Below are 18,935 nucleotides of genomic sequence, written 5' to 3'. Positions count from 1 at the left end.
GCATAGAGAGAGACCCCTTTGTCTTTCAACCCGATTTTCATAAAATGCAAATTCTCAACAAGCTGTTCATTGTATGGGGGGGAGCCAAGGGCCTGGAAGGGGGGGTACGTGCTGAACGGGGAAAGGCCACAGCCCCCCCCCCCAACCTGGGTCTGTGTCCTGACTTCTGAACGTTCAGGTTCACAGGCCAGAGGAAGAGCCCCGCAGAGGGGGCGACTCCGAGGGCGGGCGCGGCTCGCATCCTTCCTGCCCCGCGGGCGCCCTGCGACCCCTCCCACCGCGTCCGGTCCCGGCAAAGTCCCGGGAGCCATGCCCTCGCGCCCAGCACCTTCGTCGCGGGGCAAGGCGCAGGCCCGGAGCCCACCAATCCGGGCGTCCCCTCGGAAGGGTGAGCTCTCGGGAGTCCGCCGCGCCGCACGCACTTTCTCGTCCACCCGCCTCCCTCTCCCCCACGGGCTCTGAGACCCTCAGCGTGTCCCGGCGAGCGGCGGGACCGTAGCCCTAGGCCTCCGCGCTCCAACTGGAGAAGCCCAGGCGAAGGGTCCAGGGGGCTTCGAGACACCTGGGCGCGGGAGGTGGGGCACAAGGGTGCTGAAGGCCAGATGGAGAGAGCAGGAGAAGGGGGTGCTCGGGAAGGAGAGGAGCGAGACGCGACGGCTGCGCGTGGGGAGCGGAGTGGGGAGCCGACGAGATCGGGGGCGGCGTGGAGGCGGGGGAGGCTTGAGCCTTTGGAGGAGAGGGCCGAGGAGCCTGACCGAGCGACAGCAGGTTGAGAACGTGTCGGGGGGAAGAGCGGGCTGGGGAAGTAGGTGGGGGACGCGGTGGTCCCCGAGGAATATGTCGTGGGGTTAGCGAGCACAGATGCGGGATGTTGCGGGGCTGAGCAGGTCTCGAGGAAAAGACACCAGAGGGTACCAAGGGCTGGGGGGCCGTTGGAGTTGGGGGGTGGGGACGCACCTTTCGGCGGGGCAGGGTGCCCCCGGACACAGCGAGCGCGCGATACAGCTCAGCCGGGTGATAGTCCTCCAGCGCCGCGTACAGGTCGTCTCCGGGGGCCCCAGAGCTGGCGGCTGCAGCACGGGGGCCCGAGGCCGGGGTCGGGGCCGGAGTGGAGGGAGCGACTTCCGAGTCGGGAGCCCGCGCGGCGGGGTCCGGAGCGGCCGCCGCCTCCTCTTTCTGCTGCAGCTTCCTGAGTCGGCGGAGGGTCATGGCTCCAGCGCCCGGCGACCGGAGACCCTCGGAGGCGGGGCTCGTGCGCGCGACAGGGGTGCTTGCGGCTAGAGGGTGCCAGCCGGGCGGGCCCCGGGTCGCTTCCCTTTATAGGATCAGCGAGCTGGGCGGGCTGGGGGGCGGGCGGGGAGCGGCCTCGGATGGCCTCGCCCCTAGAGCGGCAGGCCCCGCCCCCTGGGGCGCTGCTGCCCAGGAGCCCCGCCCACGGCGTCCGCCGCCCCGCCAGGCTGGGGAAAGCCTAGGGACCTGAACACTCACTGGGGAAAGCCTAGCCACGAAGGAGGGAAGCAGGACGTCCTCGGACGGGGGTCTCCCGGATACCTGACGTGTTTGTGTGTGTGTGTGGGGGGGGGGGTCTCCCGGATACATGGCGTGTGTGTGTGTGTGTGTGTGTGTGTGTGTGTGTGTGTGTGGTTTTAAGGAGGTTTGGAGGCTCAGGGGAAGATTCTAGGAGATCCAGGGGGCTGCAGGAGGCTTTGGGCAAGGGGAGAGTGGCAGCAGCGCTGTGCAGGGGTATGTACAACGGGTGGGATGAAGTCCCAAAAGAGGTTAGAGATACCCCTGACTGTGCAGAAGCCCCTAGGGAGTGACGGTCAAGGATATCCCCTTTGCACAGCTGCCCAAGAAGAGGTGAGAGAGGCTCCCTCCCTGCTCAAGGGGCAAGGGAAGCAGTGGAAACCCAGCAGCCGTGGGTGTGGGCATAATTCTGGCCTGTCCCTTAAAGGGTCAGGAGTGGTCCCTCCTGGATAAGCCTTTCCCTAGCTCCTGATGTTGGAGCTCAGACACCCCTTTTCCCAGTAGAAAGATCTTAACTATGCATTGACTCATGGGGAGGGGAATGTGCCTGAGCCGAGTGGGTGCTCAGGGCTGGGGCAGGTGCTCCACCGTTCTCTGACCCCCTCTTTGGGACCAGCCCCCAAGACTCTCCCGCCCCCCCCCACCCCACCCACTGCCTGTGTTACTGTGGCTGCCAGGCAGTGGGAGAGACTGGGATGGCCCAGCTGAAGTCGCTGTCGTCAGAGGTGCCCAAATAAGAAGTGAGAGGAGGAAGTGGAAGGCCAGTCTTGGCGTCTAAAGAGCAGCTAGCCACCACAGGGCGTCAGCACCACAAGCTGGGGGCCTCCACATCCCACCATGGGCCACTAAACAGAGGCTGGGGAGGTACGGTCCCATCTGTCCCTTTCTCCTCCAGTCTTCCCAAACCTGTGTTATGCCTTTACAGCTGACATTTACTGAGCAGTAACCCTGGGCCGTTCACATTGTTGTGTGTGTGCGCTGCGTTACATACATGTGTGAACTCACTTGGTCTTCCTAATAAGCCTATGTAATCGGTACCCCACAGATGGGGAAACTGAGGCCCAGAGAGGTTGAATAACTCGCTCTAGGCCCCTGAGTGGCAGAACTGAGACTCCAACCCAGGGAGCCTGATTCCAGAACCTGGGCTTTTAACCCCGTGTCATGCTGTCTCCTTCAGTTCCCCATTCGCCCTACATTTCCAGCCCTGCTCCAGGCCAGGTGCTGGCTGGGCACTGAGCTTACAGAGGCTCCAGGTCTGGTTACGTACGCGTTCCTGTGCTAGTTCTGAGGGCCAGCATGAGAGGTACGGAGAGCCAAGTGGCCATATCTACTTGAAGAGGCCAGGAAGGGCTTTCTGTCTCCTGTCTGTCTCAGTCCACAGGTCTGTCTCAGTCTCTGTGCTTTTGTGTCTCCTCGACTCATGTCACTGCCCCAGCCCCAGGCCCCTGGGGCTCCAGCCCCTGAAGGAGGTGTGGGTGGGAGGGGTGCTTCGCCACCCTTCAGTAATTAGCACAAGTCCAGATGGCAGGATGCTTGTTGGGTGGCGGAGGTGGGGGGGGGCACAGAGGGTGGGTTGGGGACTGCTGGGAGCCAAGAGCTAGCTCCCTTAGTGTCTTCCTCTCCCTCCTCCCACCTCCCCCTTGGCACCACCAAGTGGCCATCAGCTGAGGGGCCGAGGGGGTGTTGGTGGGGAAACATGGGACTATATTGTGAAGCATGAGCACAGATGGACCCCTGGACCGTCTGCTGCCTGCTCCCGACAGACGGCATCTGTGGTGCGGGTGGGGGTGGGGTGGGGGATGGGGAGGCGATAGGCGTTGGTTTCTATTCTCTTCACTCCTGCGGCTGTCCCCAAAGGGACCAGCAAAAGGGCACCTTGTACAGTCTCTTGTGGGAAGGACTACCACCCCAACTATCAGAGAGGGCAAGCCCACAGACACCACCTTGTCTGAAAGCCGAAGTGGACGCCTCAGGTATCACGGCACCAGCGTCTCGAGCCCTATTAAGACAGTCCTCCTTCAGGCTGACATGGAGGCAATCTGCAGGTCAGTCTGCCTTTCTGCCTCCGAGTGAGGGCACAGCACCAGAGAACTGAAGTTCACACAAGTTTCCCCCTCCTATAGGCAGAGCTCCAGAAAACCCCCGAGTAAGGGAGGGCTTGGAAGACGCAATGTGAGGCTCATTGTACGATTTGCTTAGATCCTGGAGTTGGAGAGCTGGAAAGGAAGGGTCTCATGGCCCCGTGATGATACAAGGAGGTCCAAGCACTCATTGAAAGGAGGTAAACTGAGGCCAGGGAGGAAGGATGGTGGCGGAACAGGCACTAGAACCCACGAGATCCAAGGTCTCCTGACTCCAGGGACTGTTTAATTCAGCTGCTAGCAGCTCCCCTGAGAGCTCAGAGATCCTTGCCTGCTTCCTGCTCCACATCTCATCAGTTTCTCCAGGGAGGGAAAGGGGAGCCCAGGACGCCGCACTACGGGGTGGTGATGCCCTCTGGTGGCCATGTGTCTCTTGCTGGAAAATCTTCAAACGGGAGTGAAGGGCTGTCTGGTTCAGTGTCAGGCTCCTCCTTGAATCTGAGCAGGGTTCCCGGATCGTCCACGTCTCCTCTACTGCGCAAGAGGGTCTGTGTCCCACCGAGATGCCACGTTGCACGTTGGTGTTCGCCGAGTTCTGGAGTCCCGCCGAAGTCGCAGTTCGGAGGTTCTGTTTTTGCTCTCCCCCAGGGCTGCTGTGCCGTCATTGGGGAGATTCAACAAACAGTGGCAGACAGCTGGTGGGCCTCCTCTGTGCTACAACCCCCAGAGGCCAGACACGCAGGGACCCTGAAGCTTTGCATTCTCCCTCCCTCCACTCCTCCACGACTTCCTCCCAAGCCTGAGTCTCTTGTCTAGCATCTGTTCTCCCCATCCTATCTTCTGCAGCTTCTTAAAACTCGGGGGTGGCAAGGAGGATGGCGGGGGTGGGGAGGGGGGACCACGCCGCACATTGCCCTCAGGGAGGCCTCCTTGCAAATGCCCCAGGCTCTGGGACCTCAGACATGTGCACTCAATCTGTATCTTCTCCCCGAGCCAGTCTGTGTTTCAGAATGAGCTCCCCAGCTTTGCTTACTTTCCCTCCAGCTGTCCTGGTTCTTAGCTCTTGGGATAGGGCCTGCTGTGTGTAGTGGGGGTTCCTTCCACTCACGGCCAAGGCCCGAGGAAGACCCCTTCTCTTTGCGACAAGTCCCTGCTGGGATACCTAATAGTCAACGGGCCCGGTGGAGGAAGTGGGGAGAGATGAATCTTGTCCCCACAGGCGGGCTCAAGCTCTAGGGAAGTTAGGGTACTTGGGGATGAGAGCTCCAGCTGCTCAGGCTGCTCTGGAGTCTAATGCAGTGTCAACTTGGGCATTTGATTCCAGAACAGGGAGGATGAGTAATAGGTCACTGAGACTTCTATCTGGGTACTGCCGCTGCTCCTGAACCGGGGAGGTGGGGAGAGGGGGGCCTTGGACTCAGCTGGTGCTCTGGTTGGGAATGAGGGCCTGGGCCCCCTGCCTGCAGGACACCGAGGGAGGCAGAGACAGCCGGTGGGCAGCTGACGGGGCAGGGAGTGGCTGTTCTTCTTAATGGCTCTCATGGCCCAACAGTTTCCACTGGGTAGTGTGGTGCTGGGGCCCAGGGGAGCCTGGCAGTGGGGAGGATCCAGCATGGCCCACAGAGCCAATTCTGGGGGGTCTGGGAGTAAGGGCAAGGCAGATACAGCAGCTTATTTGTTCTAGATCAGGGTGGCCTCTGGGTCTATTTTGGCCAGAGGCCTGGGACCACCTTGCCTCTTGGGTGGGGATGGCAAGGTGTCTCCGACTTGAACAGGGGAGACTGACGGAAGAAGGGAGGGTTGGCTCCCCAGCTTTCCTCACCGCATCCACGCGCTGCTGTTAGGACTTAGGGAACCTGTTGCTTTACCTTGGCTCCTTTGAGGATGTGGAGATAGTGAGGGCAGAAAAGGGCGGTCCTCCAGGCCTCAGACACCCCAGCCTTCCTCCCTCTGGGCACGGACAGCTGCTGGGGAGCTCATCCCCGGTTCCCTTTCCCGGGGGGAAGGGGGTGGAGCACCCAAGTTTCCCCCACCTACTCCCAACTGACTTTTCCCTGCCCGACTCCAGAATCAGCTCCCCTCTTTCCCTCTCTGCCTCTGGTTAGGCCCCAAACCTGTGTGTTCTTCCTCTCGTCCCTTCCTTTCCTCCAGCTGTTCCCGTGCGACCGTTGCCGCTCGTGACATCTGCCAGGTGATCTTCCCCGACATGAACAGGATCACCTCATCCCTATTCCCTCCGTGAGGGAGCTGGAACTTCAGAGAGGTTTTAACCTATGGGCAACTCCACAGAAGCATGTTGCTGAGAAACATTTCTGGAGACCGAGCCCAGGCTCAAGGGAACAAACCACTGATGGGCAGAGTCTGAGGTAGCTGTCACAAGTGATGGCACTGTTGGCCCCCAGGATGAAGTCTTTTTTATCTCAGCATGGGACAGCCCCCTTGCGCTAGCCAGCCATAGCAGAGGACATCTGTGGTTCTTGAATGGTGATACCTCTAGAACCCTCTCCTCTCCTCAGTCAGCAGGCTGAGGCCTACAACAAAACAGAGATGTCACCTCTCTTGACCCCTTGCTTACTGTCTCTCCTAGCATGCTACATTGTGGTTGTCTCTCTACTAGTCCAGTCCACCAGTCAGGGAGCCCCTGGAGGGCAGGGATGCACGGGGTTCCCTAGGCACCCTGTCTGTGCTTCCATGACACGTTACATATAGTTCCAAAAGGGGACTTGCCAGACTCTGCCTTATTGTTCTTTCTGTACAAACCATCTCTCTGCCTTGAAGAGCAAGGACCATAGACTGTATTCTCTCTGCATTAACACATTAAGGTTGCTCAACAAATTAAAGAAAGCCTAGTCCATCCAATTGTTCTTTAAACCTTCCTACCTTATTAGCCCCCTTCCGTGAGTCCCAAGGAGGATTCCTAGATGAACCCAAGGCTCTCTGCTATATTCCTTAAATCCCATCCTGTCTGACCATGGGATGCTCAACGACTTCCGGAATGTGGCGTCAGTTGTTTGGCTGAACCTGTCTAGACGTTGCGTGAGGGTGTGCTTTAGTTGTGATTAACGTTTAAATCAGCAGATTTTGAATAAAGCAAAATACCCTCCTTTATGTGGATGGGCCTCGTCTAATCAGTTGAAGGCCTTAACCAGTTGCAGTCCGTGAGGGAGAAGGAATTCTGCATCCAGAATGCCTTCAGATCCAAGACTGCAACAACAATTCTTCTCTGGATCTCTAGCTGTCGGCCTGATTTCAAACCTGCCAGTCCCCACAGTCGAGAGTCACATCCTTAAAATATCCATCCACCCAACCATCCATCCATCTATCCATCCATCTCATTGGTTGGGTTTCTCTGGAGAACCGTAGTACACCATTTCCCCCTCCTGCCACCTTCCTCATGCACCCCTCCTATGTTCCTGAGTGTCTCTTGAACTCTACTGCTTTACTTTTAATTTTGTTTTGGTTGTATTTTGCAAGCATGTTCTCCAGCCTGTAAAGATCAGAAGACAGGACCTGGTGGGGACAAAAATTGACAATGTGTGAAACAAAAACCCAAATGATACACTATTCAAAAGAATTCAGGTCTCCTGTGTCATGGGCCTTACAAAGGCAAAACATTGTTAGTAACTGTCAAGAGCACACAAAGGGGTACCCCATGGTTGCCATTCTTTCAGGATGGTAAAGTTGAAGCTGCAATCCACAGCCTAGTGGGTTTTTTGTCCATGCCTGGCCAGGTGATGGATTCTTCACAGGATGGCTTTTTGACGGGGTTGAGATTCCCCACAAGCCATGTCACCTTTCTTTCAACAAAGAAATCCAACAGTCACAACAATACCTTGCCACTTCAGAAAGATATTTGGACTTGTGCTGTTATCTCTGCCCGCAAATGAATTACCGGGAGGGCACAAGGACAATTTAATTAGCAGCTAATCCAGGTTACCAGGATATGTGCCAAACTTAAAGCCAATTTTTAGATGTCAGTTACTTGATTTTCTCCAGCCCAGTAGTCTCAGACGGGAGAACAATGGAAAACTCTGGATAACAATCAGAATTTTTATTTTTTAGATTTTATTTTTAAGTAGTCTCTACACCCTATGTGGGGTTTGCACTCAACCCGGAGGTAAGAGTCACATGCTCTCCCTACTGAGCAGCTAGGTGCCCCAACAATTTGAATTTTTAAATCTTGACAGGTTGGAGCCATGAGCACATCCTCTGGTAAAACTTAATAGGGCAACTTTACAGGTCCTGCACTTGAGTTCAAAAAAGCAGTTTCCTGTGGATGGGATGAAGGAGGTGGCCGGGCTTCACTCAGCCCATGAGATGGGAGTCCCAGGATCCTCAGATGGGACCCGCAGGAGTAGGCAGTGTCATTTGTGTCCCAGTCTGCACTTCAGCTAGTGCCCGAATGGGATACTACGTGCCCTTGCTGGCCCCAGGCTTTTGTGACATTCAGTGGAGCGCAGCTGGCAGAGCAGAAAAACATGGAACCATGTGGGCAGGACAGCACACAGGCCAAGAAGCCACAGTCTGTGGTCAGACATCCCAGGTCCAACGTCTTTTCCTCTCCATGAGCTCCATGGACAGCTTACTGACTTCTCTAGCCTTTGGTTCCTAATCCACAAAGGGAGGAGAGTAATGCCCACCTTGCACGCTCTCTGAGGATAAGGGCAGTGAATATATGTAAAGCAAATTTTGGGGCACTGCTTAGCACTGACTGTCAACATTAATCAACAACACTAACTGATGGTAATGGAAGGGACCTCCCAGGACGAGAGAGTAACTGCTCTCACCCACCCTTGGAGAAGACACGCAGAGGCTGCCTGGCTCCCCATGACGAGGGGCTTGCTACTGAGCAGATGGCCTACAGAGAAAGGCGTGGGCCTCCTAGTAAGTGGCAGGGGGCTGCAGGGGAGCCCAGTGCCTGACACCAATGCACCAGGCAACCTCTAGGGTCCCAGCTACACTTGAGCTTCCATGACCCCGAGGACTTGATATCTTGGGTTCCCGTGGCCTAAAGAAAGGCATTCACCGCCACCCACATGCTAAAAAGCCAAGCAGCCACTGAAGATTCCCATCTCTAGGTCACCTACGTGCCCCCAATTCACATTTATTCTCTAATTGACAAGGGGGAAAGCACAAACCCAGCAGAGCTCTTCGGCTGCCTTCAAGGCTACGTGGTTGGTGACGCACTGGGATCAAGACCCTCTTTTGTACAGATGAATAGGCTGAAAGGCAAAAGCAGCTACAGACGAAGACTGAGAAAAGATGAGTGGTTTGCTCCCCCTCCCTCGTCCAGGCTAGGCCAGGCTGCCCGCCGTGTGTCAGAGAGGGAAGAGGGCTGTGTTCAGACCAGCTCCTCTTCTGACCCCGTGACCGTGACCGGCTGTGACTGGTGCATGTGGGAGGGTAGCAACACCTCCTCGCAGTGTCTGCCCCCTGCCCTCGCCCCCGACCAGAGCTGGGCAGTCGAGCTACACACACAGAAGACAGCGGGCACCAGGAAAGCTCTGTGAATAAAACTTTAATAATGTACAGCAGAAATTGGACAGGCTCATTCTTATATTAAAACAAAAGATTTCCTATATTACAACTTATTTACATTTGCATACTGAAGAGGTAAAGTGTCTAAGTGGCTATTTTACAGTCCTTTCTAATAAAATGTACAAAAACAAACAGAAGTACCGAGAATGCCGTTCGGGGGCCTTGATGGCGACGTGAGAACGGGCTTGGACTTGGTCTGTGAATCCAGAATCCAGAGGTGCAGGTAGCCCTATGGATCAGGGTTAGCCCCAGGGGCCAAAAACCACGGCTTTAGGCCTCAGTGTCTCCCCAGCTCTCCAACTCCTAACTCCTGGTGTTAAGAGCAGTGGGGAAGAGGGTGGGAACTTCCCCAAAGACTGCTGAGTCTTCCCCAAGGTGCAGTGAGGCCAGAAGGGCCTCCCGGGGAACAGGCCAGTGGCTTGGGAGGCCCTGGGTTGAGGAGTGTTGGCAGATCCCAGAGGCTGGTTGTGACTGGGGCACGGGAGTCTAAGTTCCATCACCGCCTCTACCCTGCCAGGTTCTGCTGTAGGGCAGACAGGCAGGGGATGGGGGGGTGGGGCATAGGGATCAACAGGAGTGGGGAAAGAAGGTCCCCCTAATGACACAATTGGTATTCAAGGGAAATCAGTCAGTAGCCAGTAAATTGGCCCAAAGGGTGAGGCAAAGATCTCCTTTAATGCAAGGAAAGAAGCAACACATGGGGAAAATAAATAGGAAGACCAGGAGCATTTGGGAGACCCATGTAAGCAGGGAGAGGCGCGCCCCTCCTCCACAAGCTTTGGCAGAATCACTGGGCTGGAGGAGGGCCCCGCTCTCAGGCTGCATACATCATGTGCCTCCCCTGGGGGCAGGAGGGGGGGCTTAGAATGAATGCAGTGATTTAGGGTCTCACTGCCCACCACCGGGCTCTTTGGGGTGGGGCGGCACCCTGCTCCTCAGTGATCTTCTCTGCGAGCAATCATTCCAGGTTCAAAAGACTCTCAGAACCAACTATACAAACATCTGCTCTTGAACCAGGCACCCACTAACTGGGGTCAGCCCCTTCTTCAGTGCTCCAAGAGGGGGCCCACGCCTGTCTTACTCATGTATAGTATTCCAAGTGCCCAGCACAGGCACTTGGCAAACATCTGGTGAATAAATGCTGGAGGAAAAGGTGTAACCAGCTGAACAATGCACAGAAGGCTAGGGCCCTGATGCAGAAACCCCTCACAGAACTGGGGGCTGGGGAGGGGGGCATAGTGCAAGACAGACTGACCTCCAGGGCAAAGAGGGAGGAACTCTCGCTGCTCAGTGGGAACAGGCTCAGGTGCAAGGACAAACATTTCCAGTGTGATTGAGCTGTGTGCGTTTCATTGAAGATTTTTTTTTTTTTTTTTGTGGTTGTTTCGTAGGAATTTCTTTAAAAACAAAGAGATTGAGAGGTAATCATCACATAGAGATGGTTTTCCTTTTATAAACACTTAATAATATTAAAAAAAGTTAAAATTCAGACCCTTCCAATAAAATTAAGAAAGTAAAAGAAAGGAAAGAGAGGAGAGAGAAAGGAGGAAGGAAAAAAGAAACAAACAACCCAAATCACTCCAGTTTAAAAGTTATGGCTTCAAAGTTATTATATACCTAAGATATGCTGAGCAAATCACCACCCACAACCGTGCTTCTAGACGTCATTAAATACTATACTCAGGTTAAAAGAAGAGATTTGGCTCGGGCTGTTCCCTTTCACAGGGCCCCTGAAGTGGGTGCAAGTCTCACATCTTCCCTCCACCGTAATCAGATAATCCAGTAAAAGACCCATGCAGATGCCTCCCTCCCACCCCGGACTCCCTCCCCACTCCTTGCCCCCCTCTCCCTTCCCCACCCTAAACCCATCACCACCAAAAATATACACTGCTGTTTCCAGAATCTGGGATATGAAAGACAGATGTGACATTCCAATCTGAGTCCCAGGATCTGGGCTTCAAATCCCTTGGCCCTTCCTGCTGCTGCTGAGGACCATGCCCTTGGGCTGGCTCATTTCCCACGGCTGCCACTAACTGCACCGCCTGACACTTCCGCCAAGATTCTTTCCCCGCCCACCCCCACGCCTCACATTTGGACCCAAAAGCCTCGCCTGACATGGACAACTGGGCCAGCTTTGGTTCCACAGTCTGAAGTGGAGGTGTTGACATGGGGTGGGTGGGGCAGCCTGCTGGGCAGGGAGCCCCACCACGGCATGGGGTTCCTGGGGCGGGGAGGGGCTGGGAGTAAGACCTCTGGGAAGGGCACCAGGGAAACCAGACGCTGCTCACTACCGAACAGAGGCACCAGCACGCAGAGACGGCATGACAACCACACCCCCGACCTGCACATGCACAGAAAGCTCAAGCAGGTAAGTGCGCACCTACAGACACACACATACACACACACATATGTGTAAGGGCGTGGCACGGACCAGGCACAACAGGGGACGCACCTCGGCACATGCACACACACATGGCTGGACAGACAGGCGGCAGATCCCGTCTCCACTGGGGGGCCCTCCAGATGTCCTCAGGAGGGAGGAGGGGAGCCTGGGGCCCAGAGCTGCCTGTGAGAGGGCGCTGTCCTCTTGGTGCCTCTGGGCCACCTCAGAGTGCTGGGGTTGGTCCCTGGAGGAAAACCCTCAGTGCTGCACGGCACTGGTGCCCTGGCGACACTCGGCTTCGTCCAGGCGGTCCAGGCCGCCCGCCAGCGCACCAGGGTTGCGGACTTCCCACCACAGCCAGCTCAAGTTGTGGCATCAAGTTCTCCACACCCTTCGCTCTCAGAGTCTCCATGCCGTTAGGAGGTAAATATAAAAGGTGTCTGTGTCTCAAACCCAACATGGGAGTGAGGGAGTCTCCCGGGCTCGGTCCCTCTTTCGGGCCAGGACTCCTGGCCGCAGAGGGCTGGGCAGAAACGAGAGGTAGGCCTCCATTGTACGCTCAACGTGGCAGCTCTGCATGTAGTTCCCGCTGCCCAGGGCTGCGTGCAGGGGAGGGAGAGGCTTAGATCTTCACATCTTCCTGCACGCTGAGCTGTGAGAGGGTCTTCTTAATGCGCAGAGCGGTCAGGCGGGCCGCGCCATTGGCATACCAGCACTCCCGCATCATCTTCCCCATCACCCGTAGAGCCTGCACAGGGAGACCCAGACGGCGTCAGGCGGACTCTCACCCCTGCCCCGGGGAGGCCTTCCCGACCACCTTCCTGAGCCCTGGGACCTCTGGGGCAAGCTTCCCTCCCCTTGTTCCTCGGGGGCCAGGAGAATGCTGTGCCTGGAGAGGGGCGATGTGCCCTGCAAGTGCCCTCGGCCAGCCATCACCGGGGTGCTCTGAATGGGGGCCCCAGAAATAGCCAGGGCTCCAAAAATCACTTCTGTCGGGCTGGAGACTCCCTCTGCATGATTCTGTCCTAACTGGTTTTCTAAAGCAGCACGTGAACCAGGCACAACAGGGGCACCTCTGGGCACGCGCACGTCTGCCGGCTCACAGGCACAGACTGGGGGTGAGGAGCAGCAGCAACGGAGCCCCTGAAGGCAATCCTGTCAGAGGCAGAAAGCTCTGGTTTCTGAGGGCCACAGAAGTCCCCAGTGGCTACCCTAGGCCAGTGGTTTTCAAAATTTCAAAGACTGATTGAACGGAGTGTGGAACAGGGGCAGTTAAAGACCAGCTCTTTTAACCTCACCCTCATCCTCGGAAACCCTGACCTGAGGGCTCCAAGGAACATTTTGGAAAATGCTGCTCTATTATGCAACGGGAAGACATCACGTCAAATGTAAACTGAATGATTTTGTTCTTAAATGCACCAATGCCCCCTAGTGGTTTGAATGCCTAAAAGCAGCGCCATGAGGGCCAAGGAGGCCCACGTGCACTTGGTTCCGCAAACCCTGCTCCTGGGAAGACTCTAAGACCCCAAAATGCCATGTTTATTAGGAACCTGCATTATAAATTTGCTCTCATTTCAATTCCCCCCCAAATGCTGTCCCCGCCCCACTTCAGATGCCACCTCGCCCAAACTCCAACCCTACACACCCTTCTCCCCTCCTGAGTTTTTAGAAAAGCCGCCTCCCTCACAGACATGCCTTCTCCCTAAGTCCTGTCCTGCTGTTCTTCTACATCCAGGCTAAGCTTCTTTCCTGGATGCCTCTTCTAGGCTCTTCCACAGAGCTCAGCTCACCCCTGTGGTTCCAGAGCCATTTTTCTAGTTAGGTCTAACGCTCCCCGCTCAGTTTTTGTTTCTGTCTCTTGTTGACAACCTCACTTGGCTTGGTCCCCAAGACATAGATTTTTCTTCTTCTAGGCTGTCGATCTGCAAGGGAACCCACCGTGACCAGGACAAGGTGCCATGGCCCCTCAGGACTTAGTATAAGACAGCACATGGTTGGGCACCTGGGTGGCTCAGTGGGTTAAAGCCTCTGCCTTCAGCTCAGCTCATGATCACAGGGTCCTGGGATCAAGCCCCGCATCGGGCTCTCTGCTTGGCAGGGAGCCTGCTTCCCTTCCTCTGTCTCTGCCTGCCTCTCTGTCTACTTGTAATCTGTCTGTCAAATAAATAAAATCTTTAAAAAAAAAAAAAGACAGCACATGGTTGTGCATAACTGACACACTCAGAGGTTACCTCTGGGCACAGCCTCCTTGTTGGGAAACCCTTTTCCCTTTTTTTTAATTAGGAAACCCTTTTTCTAAAGTAGAAAAATCAGGCAGATGGAAAATCCACAGGAGGCAGGGAAGCTTCCTACCTCATAACTCTGCCACCAGTTGGGGATGTTGGGACGGAGCTTCTGGTCACATACGACCTTTCGCATTTCCTCAATGGAAGGGTCAGAGGGCACTAAGTCATAATACGGCAGCTGATATTCTTCATGGACTCCTGGGAGAAAAGAAAAATATCCACCTGAGTTATCAACAGAAGGAGGCCAGTACTCTAAAATCTACAACAACACTTACACTGTGATCTATAAATATCACTTCCCGCTAAGAGGAGCCAGGGCTCCCTGGAGAGGAGGGTGGGTTCCAGGAAGGGGATAAGAGATACACGAGATTAGCCAGGAGTATCTTTTCCATACGAAAACTAGCGAACTATCAAAGACTACTAAGGTCATGTCAAAAGGCACAAACTTGGAAAGCTCCCCTGTGGCCAAAGATGAGAACATTTAAGCAAAAGTAGGACAAATTAATCACATCAATGGATTTTAATCCACCAGTTCACGATATTTAAAAAAAAAAAGGGGGGGGGAGGTTATTCGGCTCAGGTCATGATCTCAGGGTCCTGGGATCGAGTCCCACATCGGGCTCTCTGTTCAGCAAGGAGCCTGCTTCCCTTCCTCTCTCTCTGCCTGCCTCTCTGCCTACTTGTGATCCCTGTCAAATAAATAAATAAAATCTTTAAAAAAAAAAAAAAAAAGAAGAAGAAGAAATCCAGGGGTGCCTGGCTGGCTTAGTCAGGAGGGTATGCGACTCAAGAGTTATGAGTTTGAGCCTCATGTGTGGAGTAGAGTTTACTTAAGAAAAAATTATTGTTTAAGTTTTAAGAAATTAAATAAAAAATCTAGCTAATATTTCAGGATTGACAATATCAGAATATTGGCATTTTTCAACCTCTAATGAATGTGGATTTGGACAATGATCACTGATGGCTATTAACATCACAAAGAAGACAGAACCAGCACTATGTGCCTGGTAACAGAACAACTTTGGGGGAAAATACTGTGTGTGTGTGTAATTCTCATCATTAGATGTAACTATCACAGGAAATCCACAGGAATAGAGAACATGTGAATGCCAGGAAAAGGTAACTGGCAAAATCTAGATAGGAAAACTACAAGGCAAATGACCTAGATTCTGCAATGGAATAAACTGCAAAGGAAAAAAAAGCAGAGGGGGGACCTGTACATTATAAGAGACTTAAGATGTGTGTCAGCCAACTGCAGCTGATGGACATTATTTGAACCCTAATTTGAACAAACTGTTTAAAAAATCTGGAGACGCCTGGGGAAATCTCAACCTGGACTGGTTAAATGATAATACTATTCACTTTTAAAGTATGATAACAGTGTCATGTTTTTAAGTTCTTATCTTTTAGAGCTATAAACTGAAATACTTTCTGTAATAAAAAGCTAATTAAAAAATTCCAAGGTAACTTTCCCTGCCTTTTTCCAGGAAAAATTCTACTGTTCTGAGCTAGTGGGGCAGATCTATAAACAGAGTCTGACTTGGTAATTATCTAAGGGGTAGCTGAGAAACTATGCTCTGGCCTCAGTCTGCCAGTGTTTGAATCCTAGCTGATTAGTGTGACTTTGGACAAATTACCTAATTTTGCTGTGACTCATTCTCATCTGTAAAATTATGAAAATAATAGTATCCACCTCTTAGGTTCTGCAGGACAGATTCAGTGAGTTCATACACAGTGAGTAGTAAGTATCATTATTACTAGAATACTCAGCCCCAACTTCTGGGGAAAAAATTAACTTACTCACAGTTTAAGACCTGTGTGACCAGATTTTTCTTAAATCTGTCTTATCTGTATATAATGATCCATATTTCAGGGGTGCCTGGCTGGCTTAGTCAGTAGAGCACACGACTCTTTAAAAAATAATAGTAATAATTTTTTTTTTTGTCAGAGAGAGTGAGCGAGCACAGGCAGGTGGAATGGCAGGCTGAGGCAGAAGGAGAAGCAGGCTCCCTGCCGAGTAAGGACCCCGACGCGGGCCTCATCCCAGGACGCGGGCATGATGACCCAAGCCAAAAGCAGCCACTCAACCAACTAAGCCACCCAGGCGTCCCAAGCACAGGACTCTTAATGTCAGGATCATGAGTTCAAGCCCCATGCTGGGGGCTGGGGGGTATAATTTGCTTTAAAAATAAATTTTTAAAAATGTTGTATGTGCAATTCCATGAATAAGACCTGGGTGCCTGCTCCATAATGTGAATCTTCCCAAACACATGAGAGATGGAAAAGGTGAGTAAAACAGAAGAGCGTTCCACTGGAAGACTTAACAGTTCTTTTAAGTTCACTTAATTTTTATTTATTTCATTTCCATTGACCTGGAATCTTTTACATCAGAGACAAATGGCTGAGGGAAAGATTCTAGTGGTTCCTGAATTTGTTCACATGGCAGAAAAGTTAGAAGTCACTGTATAATACTGATGTACTAAGCTAATGATAAAAAATGTTTCCTGCTAGATCTGATACTACCTTTTACTGGATTCTGGTATGGGGGAGCAGTGCAAATGCCAAAGGTGTAAGAAACAATTACAGAATAAAAAACCTAACTCATTTTGAGAAAATCCTGTATGTTAATAAACTTTCTGTTCCAAATTCAGAAATTACCACCATTATCTGATCAGTACTATGGCCTGAGAGCTGGTGTCAGAACATACTCCCTGCCTCTCATGGAAAGGGAGGCCCTGCATTAGTCCTGGGCTATTCCTGCCCGGGGCTTTCCCAAACTCTGAGGACAAGGACAATGTGTTTAAAAAAAAAAAAAAAAGAAAGAAACAAAAAACCAAGCCAAATAAGCCTCCAGAACGGTTACCACAATGTAAAACACTATTCTATAGGGGCACCTGGATGGCATGGTCGGTTAAGCATTCATTCAACTCTTGATCTCGGTTTAGGTCATGATCTCGGGGTCCTGGGATTGAGTCGAGTTCCAGGCTGTGCGTGGAGCCTGTCTGAGAGTCTCTCTCTCTCCCTCTGCCAACCCCTGAACCATCAGCACACTCACACTCTCTCTCTCAAATAAATAAAAATAATTTAAAAAATAAATACAATTTTGTAAAAAGCAGTATGCAACAGAGTCGACACACTTTTAGTACAATCACCTCCAAGATTCCCTCATCTTTGATGAGGACCCGAGGTGTGATGGGCTCTGGCACTAGACACCCAATAGGTTGTAAAGAGAAAGGAGGCACAGAAACACCAGCTCCCTCAGGTGAGCTCCCTCAGCGGATCCGGCAAGCTGGACTGGGATGGGGGAGCAAGAGAAGGCAAAAAAGAAAGGTACCTCCAGAATTGCATCTCCGAGCAATCTCCCAATACACAAGCCCGAGGGCATAAATATCAGCACATTTGAAGGAGTCGAAGTGCTTCATGTTAATGGTTTCATCGAGCACTTCGGGGGCCATGTATCTGCAAGAGCAAAGGAAGCAAAATCACGCCAAGAAAACGATTTCTTCGTTTAAATCCAAGTAGTGATTCAGGGGTCCTCTGAATGTAGAAAGGCATCACCCCAATAATGTTCCTTGGGGAGCAGGAAGTGATCAATTCTCTTTACTGCAAACTCCCATGTTTTGGATTCGAAACTTCAGCCAGGGCTGGGTGATACTAGGCCGCTCTTTTTGTACCTCTATTTTTTAACCATCGAGATGTAAGCGTGTTTTGCATGTTCTGATTTCCTGACAGTAGTATTTGTTCTGTGGATCACAGGGTAGTAACAACCCATAATATCTGGTGGCTAGTGGGGTCTTGGACTTTATTAAATGTAGCCACAGTGATGGGTTGAGTTTAAATTTCACTCTGAACGTCTTTTGTTATCTTACCTAGTTACAGATAAAAATGAAATTAATTCTAGGTGATTGCTAATTCTTCCTTGGTTAAATAGTACTACTCGAGCCAGTCCCCCTACCCCTTAGCATCCCCCTGACCTGAAGGCCAATGGGGGCGGTCACCTCAGGCCTCACACTTTGGGGCCTAGGTAGCTGCACTCATATAGGTGAAGAGGGAGGAAAGCAGCAGCACACCTGAGTGAAATTCACTGAAATCTGGCAGATAAATAGATCTCCTCTTCTGTCCCATTACAAGACACTCCGTTTCTAACTCATGAAATCAACCTACAATCATAATTCCTTACTCCTTCCTTCACTTCTGTATGAAGCAGGAAGCAGACCCATAATCCTAAAGATGCCCCCACTCTCCTCCCTAAGTCACCTCTGCTCGGGGTGGGCAAACCTGCTCTGACCCCAGAGCAGACATACCCCTGTGTCAGCAAAGCACCCTTGGGACTACACATTCTTCCTCCCTGCCCCAGCCAAGTCTGTGGCCTCTCAGATCTTTCTCCAGATTCTCTTGTTCTGCTGCCTCCCCTGCCCAACACCAAGAACAGCTACGTGTGTCTCGTTCTTTAGAGCCAGGCTCACGACACCCGCATCTGTTGGATGCAACCAGCACAGCTTTCCAGTACACGGGGTGGGGCTTCGATTCAGCTTCCACTGTCGGAGAGCAAAGGCCACACCTCCATGTCTATGTCTCTTTCTCCTTTGCAGATAGGGAGATGGGCGCTCATGCGCGCCTCGGTACAAGGGCAGGGCAAAGTCAGAGGCCCAAGGCCTTCCTACCGTTTGGTCCCCACCCTCTGATTCGGGGCGATGTCGATGGTGTCCGTGACTGCATCATGGCGGACAGCCAGGCCCAGGTCTGCGATGGCACACATGCCATTTTTCTTCACCAGGATGTTCTTTGATTTTAAGTCTCGGTGAGCAATTCCAGGCTTCCCTGGCAGAGAAAAGAAAATATGGATCTTTATATAGAGAGAGCATACATGTTAAAAGCCTAAGACTCCGCAGCCAGACTATGTGGGTCCTACTTCTGGCTTTGCCTTCCACTAACCCCGTAACCCTAAAAGGCGACTTAACCCATCTGTACCTCTGTCTTCTCATCCACAACATGAGGCTACCCCAATCCTCACTTGACAGCTATGTGAGGACGAAACACATTAATGTGGCTAAGTGAAGAGCTCAGAAGGACATGCACATTAGCGATTCTCATGTCTCCTCCATTCCTTTCCCTGAACTG

At 52.7% G+C, this 18,935-nt stretch overlaps 1 protein-coding gene and 1 long non-coding RNA gene across 4 annotated transcripts in view; one reads left to right on the top strand and one right to left on the bottom strand.

Moving 5' to 3' along the window:
• Positions 1-3,376: 3,376 nt before the first annotated feature.
• LOC116593785 lies at positions 3,377-6,187 on the top strand. Its single transcript, XR_004286958.1, has 3 exons — positions 3,377-3,572; positions 3,679-3,808; positions 4,115-6,187. It is a non-coding gene; the product is annotated as an uncharacterized LOC116593785 (long non-coding RNA).
• Positions 6,188-10,506: 4,319 nt separating this feature from the next.
• ACVR1B (activin A receptor type 1B) overlaps positions 10,507-18,935 on the bottom strand; it is a 34,214-nt gene continuing 25,785 nt past the window's right edge. For all 3 annotated transcript variants that reach the window (XM_032348265.1, XM_032348267.1, XM_032348266.1), the window contains 4 exons: positions 18,479-18,635; positions 17,149-17,273; positions 13,882-14,012; positions 10,507-12,277 (listed from right to left, as the gene is read on the bottom strand). In XM_032348265.1, coding sequence (XP_032204156.1) covers positions 12,152-12,277; positions 13,882-14,012; positions 17,149-17,273; positions 18,479-18,635 — 539 coding nt within the window. In that variant the 3' untranslated portion in view covers positions 10,507-12,151. The remainder of the gene's footprint in view (positions 12,278-13,881; positions 14,013-17,148; positions 17,274-18,478; positions 18,636-18,935) is intronic.

Source organism: Mustela erminea, chromosome 6 (assembly GCF_009829155.1).
Source record: "Mustela erminea isolate mMusErm1 chromosome 6, mMusErm1.Pri, whole genome shotgun sequence".
In the NCBI taxonomy this organism is placed as follows: domain Eukaryota; kingdom Metazoa; phylum Chordata; class Mammalia; order Carnivora; family Mustelidae; genus Mustela; species Mustela erminea.
Note: the sequence above shows the minus strand (reverse complement) of the source record. Positions and strands in the feature narration are given on the sequence as shown.